Genomic DNA, 11,342 nt, shown 5'->3' on the forward strand with positions numbered 1-11,342 from the left:
ATATCATCCATGTATATTATTTTATCATGCATACCATTAGATATTCAAATATTAATCACGTATAATTTTACCTTAACCCAGATTGTCTGAAACCGATTTATAACAAAAGGATGGAGAAGAAGTCTTACATCATAACCTTGGACACAGAAATTCGATTTCAGAAGATGAGTTGCCATGCCGAATCCCATTGCTCCTAGACCAATAAAACCAATTTTATTTGGTCGTTTTGATTTTGCACTAAGTTGATTTGCCAATATTTCGGGATTGTAAGTTTCTGCATTTGCCGCATTCGCAATCTGCACGCCAAGTATTCTTTCCCAAACCTGCACAAAAGAATTGACGAGTATTGACACATGAGTGGAATATCAATTTCATTTGAGTGAAATGAGGTATACAGGAGCAAGCTTCATAACATGATGACAGTAAAATCTTAACCTTCAAACCATCAAGACCATCTGCATCTGCATGTCTAGAGCCTGTCCAAAATGCACACAAACAACCATCACTGATAATCCAGTTGAATTGAGCATCCATATAATTTAGAGCATACCTGCTAGGAATTGTTGATGAGCAGCAGCCAGGAGTGGAAGAGGGAATATAAGTGACTTGGCCGTGTCCAAAACAGTCCCCTGTAGTTGCACAAAGATTAGTTTGGAAACAATAAAAACTAAATGTCGACAAAAGGCAAGGACACCCTCCCCGCCCACTAACCCGCCTCCAAAAAAACCAAAGCCATGTAAATAAAATCGAGAGAAAAGGAAATCAAGTGGAGATGAAGAGAGAGAGAGCAAATAAAAACATTAAAGAATATTAAGATAAGGTATCTTTCAAGATTAATATGTATACCAATATATGTATGTATAAATATAAATATATATATATATAGACTGGGATCATGTGAGACCATGTTTTCGTGAGACCCGTGAGACCACCTTTTTACATTTGAAACTTCACAGCAAGACACTGTGAAGGTAACCTTCACCATGTTTTTGCTGTGAATGTTCGGATTTTTTTACCTTCACAATGTTTTGATGTGAAGTTTCAAGTGTAAAAATGTGGTCCCACGGGTCTCAAGGAAATTGGTTGGTCTCACATGAACCCAACCCTATATATATATATATATATATATATATATATACAGAGAGAGAGAGAGAGGAAGGTTCAAACGAGAACACTAACTATTTAACAAAACAAGAAAAAAATCGTTAATGTACAAAATCACATGTGATTTTGCATTAATGTCAAAAAAATGGAAGCGGGCGACTTTTTCTACTACTTAAGTCGCGGGCAAAGTCGCACCGAATCATGTATGATTTTGTACGTGAATCATATATGATTTTGTACATTAACGACCTTTTTCTTGTTTTTTAAATAGTTAGCGTTCTCGTTTGAACCTGCCCCTATATATATACATATATATTATGGAGAGGAAAAGAGAGGGAATGAGTAAAAACAATAAAGTTTTAAGAAGAGGTATATGAAGAAGAAAAAAAGATTTAAGCCTCTATTCAACCCTTATTTTAGCTTGCCTATAGCAGGTATAAGTAAAGGATGACCATGTGGGTGAATGTCAAGATTGAAAATTTAGCAAGATGTTTTGCTACTGCCGAAAAGTAAACGTGCATCTATCTTATTCTATTTTATATATAGAGAGAGAGCGAGAGACAGAGAGGTAGGTTCATACAAAAATGGTACCTATTTAAGAAAATAAGAGAATGGCCAAAGTACGTATAAAATCACATGTGATTTTACATTAACGGCTAAAAAAGTGTGCGGGCGACCCTATGGCAGCGTGGCAAGGTCGTGTGAATCACATGTGATTTTGTACGTGATCTTAGTGTAAAATCACATGTGATGCGGTCATTCTCTTCTTTTCTTAAATAGGTCCCATTCTCGTATGAATCCGACTCTCTCTCTCTCTCTCTCTCTCTATATATATATATATATCAAATTTCATTAACATTACCACCATTACATTCGTATTTGAGTCTTTAAACAATGCTTTATTATGCTTTAGAAGTATGGTTAATTTTAGTAGGAACCAAGATTATGCGACAGTAACTGACTTTAAAGAAGTAAATTGTGTTCAAAAGTCTGGTAAGAGTCTTGCATTTGAACAAGACAGCAATAGAAGTGCATGCTTCATTCCATGAGCCTGTCCTAAAGGTTCAACTACTCACATTCAAGAGGACATACAAACGGCAATTTGCACCAAGGGTGATTAGTCCAGGTTATTTGTAAATCCAAAATGTAATTTAGAGAAGCATGTTCTTCCTTCCTTTCAGTCAAGTCATGAACTTTAAAAGCTTTGGTACGGGCATAACAGCTTAACTTTCTCAGTTCATTACTATTCTACAGCTAACAATCACCAGATTCATAATGCCAGGATTAACCAAAAAGATCAACCCACTTTGAATAAGATACTTGCTCTACTCGGTGTAAAACAAGCATGGCTAGAAGGGAAAGATAAGAAGACCATGTGACAAATGCCACATCATCTGGTTTTCATGATTCTGGCTTACTCGAGCATTATAGTTCAAGGAGATTTCACACCAAGTTCGTAAATGGCTTGATGAAAGCTTTCAAGATGATATTTTCCTTGTTCTTCTTTTGTATTTATGATCATTGTAGCTTCGTTGGCTAATGCCTTCATCTGAAAGATCTAACTGAACAGTCTTCGCTACTTTGTGCCGCAACTTAGAAGTCTTAATAAGATAAGAAGACCCATAAAAAGATCAAATAACGAAAGGCGAAAGGTCGAATAGGAATTTATAAGGCATTTGAAAGCCCATGTATCTGAGCCTAAGGGTATGTAGATTCTGCATCCAACTATGCCTGTTTGTTCATTGTTGTTTATGAACTTTCTACGGATGGTGTGGATTTCCGTTACTTGCTCTTCAGTATACACTGGTAATTAGAGGTTACTCATTAGCAGGTTGTGGGATCTTATTTCTTGTTGAACCTTTCACCATGCGAGAATGTTTCTTTAGCCTACCATATAATGTTCTGATTTGTAATATAGGATAATTGGGGAAAAGGGGGACTCAACAATAATGAGGCACATCCCTCTGAAATTGAAATATAGGCTAATTGGGGGGCCTATTAAATTTAACAATGGGGTATACCGCTTATGAAATTGAAATATGTATTCTCTTTTTATGCACACAAAATTTGACCCAAAAAAAGTAAGATAAAGCTTAGCATTGACATGCCATTTCCTTTCCTTTTCAATGTCCCTTATAGAATAAAAACTTCACCAGCTAGAAACACAGAATTTAGGTAAGTTACCAAATTTTGAGTTGAAGCATTTAAGAAGTTATCTTTGATTTGATTCCCCTGTAATAGATGTGGGATGTGATTCTTGAATATCCTGCAAATTTGAAAGGAATAAATCACCTAGTGGTTGAAGAAAGCAAAATTATGCAGCAACATGTGTGGTATTAAAGAAACAAAGGGCAAGAAAACCATAAAAAGGATATTTTTCAACAACTATAAAGGCTTTAGAGAAGTAGGAGGAATATTATTTTCTGCTATTTGTTGATTACAACATAAGGAACTATATATACAAGTAGAGGTTAGGAGATAGACTACAACTACAACACCTAACAATATGGAATAAGTGCTTATCTACAAACGTTTCCTTATTAGAGTCTATCTATAACTCTCCATTAATCCATATCCGGTTACTATTCTACACTTCCCCTCAAGCTGGATGGTATATGTCATACAATCCAAGCTTGCCTTTTAACGTGTTGAATAGTGGTAAACTTAGCGCTTTAGTGAAGATGTCAGCCACTTGTTGAGTAGTACAAATGTAAGAGACTTTCAAGATTCCCTTGTCAATTTTCTACTTGATAAAATGCCGATCCACCTCAACATGTTTTGTTCGATCATGATGAACTGGATTATGTATCATGGCGATAGCAGCTTTATTATCACACCAAATAGTCATCGGGTATTACCCAGATTCTTAGTTCACTCAATAATCTTCTTAGCCAGAGTAGCTCGTAGTTCGGCTTCAGCCTGCTTCTTGAGACCACTCCCTGCTTCTTGCTTCACCATGTGACAAGGTTGCCAAACACGTAAGAACAGTAAGCCAAGGTAGAACGCCAATCAATTTGACAACTTGCCCAACTTGCATCTGTGAATACTTCTACACTTCGATTGTCTTGTTTCTTAAACAGTAAACCATGACCTAGTTTTCCTTTAAGATACCATAGGATACGGTGAGCAGCATCAAGATGGCATTGGGATGGTGAATGCATGAATTAGCTTACATAGTTAACTGCAAACGTAATATCAGGCATGGTATGTGGTATATCACTCGATCAACAAGATGTTGGAATATCCCCTTGTCGACTAGAACCGTAGAACTAGCATCAGGTTTTAGAGGAGAATCCATAGGAGTAGAGGCGGGTCAAGAACCGAGCATCCCGGTGTTTGAGCAAGTCCAAGGTATATTTCCTTTGAGACAAGCTAATCATAGATTCCTTTCTTGCAATCTTCATGCCCAAGAAGTACCGTAATGGACCAAGGTCTTTCATTTCGAAGGAGCGAGAGCCAGATAGGCTTTGATGTTTGCGATGGCCACTGCATGATCTCTGGTAAGTATAATGTCGTCAACATATACGATTAGGATAGCGATCTTACCATGTTCTTTAAGCTAGAAAAGAGGGTGATCGGCATGGGCTTGAGCATACCCAAATTGTTTAAACTGTATAGGTGAACCGATCAAACATGTTTTCGGGGACTATTTGAGACCATAAATGGCCTTCTTGAGACGACAAACTTTATGGCTGGCATTTGGAGCATGAAAATCGGGGGTTAAGTCCATGTAGACCTCCACGGTGTAGGTTGCCATTTAGAAACGCATTTTTCACGTCTAGTTTTGATGAAAAGGCCAATTGAAGTTGGCAGCAAGTGAGAGAACCTGGATGGTATCAATTTTGGCAACCGGGGCAAATGTCTCCTGATAATTGATTCCGTAAGTCTGGGTGTAGCCTTTTGCTACTAACCGAGCCATGTATCTTTTAATAGAGTCATCACTTTTGTACTTAACCGTGAACACCCATTTACAGCCAACTGAGATCTTCCCGTGTGAGTGCTCAACCACTACCCATGTACCATTTTTTTAAAGGGAAAGAAGTTCTTCGAATACTGCAGCCTGCCACTTACTCTCTTGCAAAGCTTCATGAATATTGGTTGGCTTTTTTGTTAAAAACAAATTCGAAACAAGAGCCTTCATAGGCGAGGCTAGATTAGCATAGCCAAGAAAATCAGAAATAGGATGTTGAGTGCAAGAGCGCGAACCTTTTCTAAATGCAATCAGTATATCAAGATCAGATTTCGAAGGCAACTCTTGGTAACCTTAGACTTTGGAGTAACTCCTTTCCTTCGGCTGTATGTGATTAGGAAGGACTCAACTTGGCTTGTAGGTTTTGGGACAGGTTGTGGGGTAGTTGTTGATGGAGAGATAGGGTCGGTTGTTTCTGGAATTGTGGGTTTAGGTGAGGTGGTTTCTAATTGGTTCTTTGGTGAGGTGATTGGAGAATCGAAAGCCCAAAATTGTTCCCAGGTTTCGGCTCCTATAGGAAGGGATACTTCGGCTCCTGGTTAGATTGAGGAGAGTAATAGAATTGATCTTCAAGAAAGGTCATATCGTGTGAAACGAAGTTTTTTTTTTCCTTTGGATAGTGGCATCGATATCCCCTTTGGAAGGAGGAATAACCAAGAAAGACATCTTTCACACTCCTTGGGTCAAGTTTGGACCTTTTTGACTATGAACATGGGCAAAGACCGAGCAACCAAATACTCTCAGATCAAGATTGGAAGAGGCATAAGCCTTCAGGAAGGATTTTTGTAGGACGGCTAGAAGTGTTTGGAATTTTAATACCCGTGAAAGCAACCGATTAATGAGATAGCATGTTGTTAGAATTGCATCACCCCAAAAAGATTTGGGTGTATGACTTTGAAAGAGTAGGGATCGTGCTACCTCTAGCAAGTGACGGTTTTTTCTTACTGAAACACCATTTTGTTGAAGGGTATTAGCGCACGAGATTTGGTGTATAATACCATGTCTTGTGGTAAAGCTAGACATGGCCGAATTGGAATACTCGGTGCCATTGTCTGTTCGAAGGATTTTGATCTTTGCATCATATTGTGTAAAGATCATCAAATGGAGCTTTTCAAAGATACTAACAACTTCAGCTTTGTCATGTAAAAGATAAATCCAACAAACTCGAGTATGATCAGCGATGAATGAGATAAACCATCTTTTATTAGAAATTGACAGGATTTTTGAAGGACCCCATACATCACTATGAACTAAAGAAAATGCACTCGATGCACTATAAGTATGAATAGGGAACGGAATCTAGTATGTTTGGACATCTGACAGACTTCGCATGAAAAAACATTAGAATCATTAAATAAAGATGGAAATAGTTTCTTAAGGTATGAAAAACTAGGGTGGCCGAGCCTTTGATGAAGAAGAATGATTCGTTGGTGACGATTTAAGGTAGTAGATCCATGAACTAGAAAGCTTGTGGCAGATTCGGATGGAAGGAATTAGTATAATCCAGAAGTCCTTTTAGCATGACCAATCATCTTCCCCGATACCTGATCCTAAAAAATACAAATGTATAGAAAAATTAGCCAGACACTTGGAATCTGAGGTCAGACGGCCAATAGAGATAAGATTGTACGACTGTTTAGGTATAAATAGAACATCATGGATAATCAGGTAGAGTGTAAGTTCACTGTGCCAATTCCTTCAGTAGAAGCTATAGAACCATCTGCTAAAGTGATTGTTCTCACAACTCGGCAAGGCTTTAAGGATTAAAAGACAGACTTATTACCAGACATGTGTTCTGAAGCTCCAGAATCCACAATCCATGACTCACCTGGAATATCTTCGGTTTGTTGGTTACCACGAGCCATAAATGAGGTTGAAGACATTAAGAGTTGCCCAATTTGTTCAAGTTGTGCCTTGGAAAAAACAGCCTCCATAGGCTTGGAGGAAGAAGAAGATCCTGATCTTTGGGTTGCTGGATTTCCTTTACTTTCTAGCTTAAATTGGCTCAGAGGTAGCCAATCAGCAGGTTTCCATGGAGTTTCCAACAAGTACTATTTGTATGATAGGACGTTGATAGTGGTCACACCAGAAAGTAGGCTTGCAAGGTCCACGGTCATGTGCAACCATGGCAGGAGTTTCAGACTCGATGTGTGTTTCAATAAGAACTGGACTTGTCATCATGGTCCTTTTTTGATGTTCTTCTCGGAGAACTTTGGCAAAGATGGCATCGATTACTGGTAGGGGTTTAATGCTGAGAATACATCCTCGGACATCATCAAATGAAGAATCAAGACCGGCAAAGAAATCATAGGTTCTTTCTTTGGTAAGCATCTTCTTGTATAACTCAGCATCTACTGGATCCTTCCACTCAGGTAGAGAAAAAAGATCCAATTCTCGCCAAAGTTTAGTTAACACATTAAAGTAGTAACATTACCGGTATCTTGTCTCAGAACATCTGTGAGGAGTCTTCGAGATCTGGATAGGTGCGAGCAACAGCATCCCAGATAGATTTTGTCGTAAGGTAAATGAGGTAAATTTCTACAATGCTGCTACCTTGCATCAAGTTGATGAGCCATGCCATAACCATGGAGTTCTGAATATCTCATTCAGCAAACAAGGGATCTGTGGGTAAGGGTTTTTCAATGGAGCCATCAACGTATCCATGCTTCCCACGAATAACGAGTTGGAGAGATCAAGACCATTGAAGATAGTTCGATCTGGACAGCTTAAAGCTTGTAATTTGAGAGATAGATTGTTTTCGGAATTGGAAGCATTAGGAATGCTTTTTGACTGCTTTGATTTTTCTGGGTCTGATCCCATGGTGTTTGTCAACTAAACACTTTTCATGCCAGAGTTACTATTTACACCGGAGTAATGTTCACGACAGAAACACTGTTCACATCAGAAACACTGTGAAGAGAAGAAACACTATTGCCGACGAAGTTACTGTTCATGCTAGAGTTGCTGTTCACGTCACAGTTACTGTTCACGCCGGGGCTTTTAAGAAAAAGAATCAAAAGAGCTCTGATACCGTAAAATCTCTAGAGAAGCAGGAGGAATATTATTTTCTGCTATTTGTTGATTACAGCATAAGGAACTATATATACAAGTAGAGGTTAGGAGATAGACTATACTACAACTCCTAACAATATGGGTTAAGCGCTTGTCTACAAACGTTTCCTTGTTAGATTCTATCTATAACTCTCCATTAATCCATATCCGATTACTATTCTACAAACTATCTCTAAGATGCCATCAAAAATGCAATGTTGTAGTGAAAATGAGATCTGGGGATTGTTTGAAGACGAAAGAAAAGAGAGCAGTCATTGAGGACCTGAGAAAAAAACCCGTTTATTTGTACCCAACAAGTAAAGATAACGAAATAGCTTTCAATCAATGCTGTCTTGTCTATCCTTACTTGTAGCTCTTGAGATTGCTAATGAAATTTTATTAGAGCTACCTAGTAGATAGTTTCACTGATCTCTTATACTAATATGAAAACAAGAGGCTTTCAAGCTTTCTTTTAGCCGGAGAAGAGGCCAGTCAGTCCCAATGCCTGATTCAAAAAATACATCCATTCACCCAATAGAGCTAGCCACGAAGCTCAGGCTAGCTATCTCCTAACCTCTCCCTTCCAAGTTGCAGCACGAAGTAGTGAAGACTGTTTATTTGGATTTTCAGATGCTCTAGAAACAATTACATGTAGCCCATCAGCTTACATAACCATCCTTACTACAACACTTAGCACCCTCCTTGCATCAAATGCTCACAGATGAATTATCATATCCTTGGTTATATCATCGGTGAGCAAACCAGGATGCTAACAAGCATCAACTAAACTGGACCTTCGACATGATTGGAACATCTCAAAGCTATTATCTGCTATCATATTGGAGACCAACTACATCAAGACATTACCAAAAGATAAAAAATAAATAAATAACTCCTGTATTAAGGTTCACCATCCTTAAATAAATGGACATTCTCATCCACAGGCCTTCACATTCCATATGCCTCCCTAAGGCATGATTTTAAACAAGCAATGTATCACAAAACCACACAAAAACCAAAACTGGCACACCTTTGACATCAACTGTGACATCCAAAAACAATATGCTTCTTGACAGTGATAAAGCTAATCCAACGACCTTAATATAAATCGAAAAATAGCATGAACTAGTGAAATGCACATGTACAGCTATTGCTAGATTCCAAAGGCCCTAAGCTTCATCCAAACAAATTCTAACACACAAACACATACATACACATAATATATATCGACTATAAATATCATGAGTAAAATTGACATCAGGAAATGAATATCTGAACCCGGTTAGCCAAAATGACATCATCAAGGTGAAAGTACCAGAGTGACATAGATCTTTGAGAGATCTGACTCATTCATGTCACTGAGTTCTTGGTTGTATTCCCTCCACCCAAAATATCAAGATTGCATTAACAAGATGCACTTGCGTAAGTTATACATGTTTTTTATCATAAATTCAATGTATTATAATTCAATAAATTTCTCATTTCCTAATCTGTAGTACAACTCTTTCAGTTTCAGCACATACATCTTGGTCAACATGAAGAAAACAACTAGATGATTTTAGTCTTCCCCCTTGAATAAAAGCAATCATATAGAAAGCATGATTTTCTGCTGTGTCTTGAATAAATACACCAATGGACAACGAATAGTTAGTGAGCGCACAATGTATTATTAAGTGTTTGCAAAACTTGTAGAATTCTTAGAAGATGCCGTCGCCATCTCTAACTTTTAAATAGATGGTAATGCAACAAAGGAATCCTCTTTTTCTGTCATTGATCATCAGCAACATATCATAGTGGCAGGTTCACTACCTATGAATTCATAGAGAAGTGTTGAGCAACACAAAAGCACCAATGCAATACTCACAGGGAGGCACATCTTTTAATCTATTCAACAACAAACATGATATGAGAAGCAGAGTACTAAATGAAGTTGACTGGCAACTCTTCTTGGTTTATCAAAGAAACTGTAGGTATGAACAGGCTCTTACAAGAAAAAAAATCAAGATATGATTAGCATCAGATATGACAATATACATAAAGTGAAGTCTAAAATACCAAAGTCTTTGATAATACTGTGAAATTCTTTTAAGATGAACCATGTTGGATGAAACCATTTAAATTAATGCACAATAAAATTTAGTTGAATCGATAATAGTTACTAAATCTACCATGAGTTTCCGGCAGCGTTCGATATAATGTCGTATAATATCCAAGGATGAATCCCAGCTTGAACACCAAGAGAAATGGCCTCCACAGAAGAAACAAAATGGATGCCCTCAAGCAACTCAATTACCATTTTGAATTTTCTGAGAAGAAACAAGGAATGAAATCATCAATCACAGAAATCAAATATCACACATAGAACAAGTTAATTTTAAGTGTAACTGGTTCCAAATCACATTTACAGATTCAATTACTTTATCGACAGAACTTGGACAGATCCAACGGTACCAATCAACCGTCTTAAGGCGACTCTGGGCACAATAATTATTGTTATTCGAAAAGAAGAGAAAAGAAAAAAACTGGACGAATGATATATAATTTGCTTATAAGATTAACAAAAATCTTCAACAACATTCTAAGCTAGAAATCGATATAACTGATTCATTTACAGAATCTTTCCATCCTTTTTACCCTCCTTGAATCACCTGCATCAACCAACATCATTCGCTACAAGCAACCATTCTTTTGTTGCTTTAATTCTATTCAGTAGAGATTGGAACGAGATCATTAGAATCAAAAATTGACTGAGAAAGAAGCTAGATCAGGATCTAGGTTCGATTGTGCGTGCATGCTTCAGTATGATCTTAACAAAGTTTATTGAATTGAAGATACAAAAAATGGAAGTACCTGGACTGATCATTGGTCATATTTGCGAGATAATCCATTTGGAGAGAAGAAATCGGGTTGAAAATGAAGAAATCGGGTTGAATATGAAGAGTAGATTTGACTGATTAGAGATTAACTGGGAAAGCTGACATGGAGGAATAAGCCAGAGGATAGTAGTAGGTAGGTAGGTAGTCCGTATTCGTCTCTTCACGTCACGTGAATTAAATGGGCCTTATTTAAAAGGTACGCTAATGGCACCTTTATTATGTGCTAATGTCATTTTTAAGTAGCTTTTCATCATTGATGTTTTATAATTTTTTGTATTTTTTTGATTTTTTGTGATTATTATTTTTTATTTTATTATTAATTAAAAAAATTTTAATTAATA

At 37.3% G+C, this 11,342-nt stretch overlaps 1 protein-coding gene across 1 annotated transcript in view; it reads right to left on the reverse strand.

Annotated features, from left to right (window-relative positions):
• LOC112503631 overlaps positions 1-11,151 on the reverse strand; it is a 36,476-nt gene extending 25,325 nt beyond the window's left edge. Inside the window, exons 1-6 of the mRNA XM_025107632.1 lie at positions 10,976-11,151; positions 10,294-10,431; positions 3,289-3,370; positions 551-629; positions 436-476; positions 129-323 (exon numbers count right to left, since the gene is read on the reverse strand). Of these exons, the coding sequence (XP_024963400.1) occupies positions 129-323; positions 436-476; positions 551-629; positions 3,289-3,370; positions 10,294-10,431; positions 10,976-11,013 (573 nt within the window). The 5' untranslated portion in view covers positions 11,014-11,151. The remainder of the gene's footprint in view (positions 1-128; positions 324-435; positions 477-550; positions 630-3,288; positions 3,371-10,293; positions 10,432-10,975) is intronic.
• Between the last annotated feature and the right edge of the window lie 191 nt (positions 11,152-11,342).

The sequence above is a fragment of the Cynara cardunculus genome, unplaced genomic scaffold, assembly GCF_001531365.2.
Source record: "Cynara cardunculus var. scolymus isolate 2C unplaced genomic scaffold, CcrdV1 Un_Scaffold_3439, whole genome shotgun sequence".
NCBI classification, from domain to species: domain Eukaryota; kingdom Viridiplantae; phylum Streptophyta; class Magnoliopsida; order Asterales; family Asteraceae; genus Cynara; species Cynara cardunculus.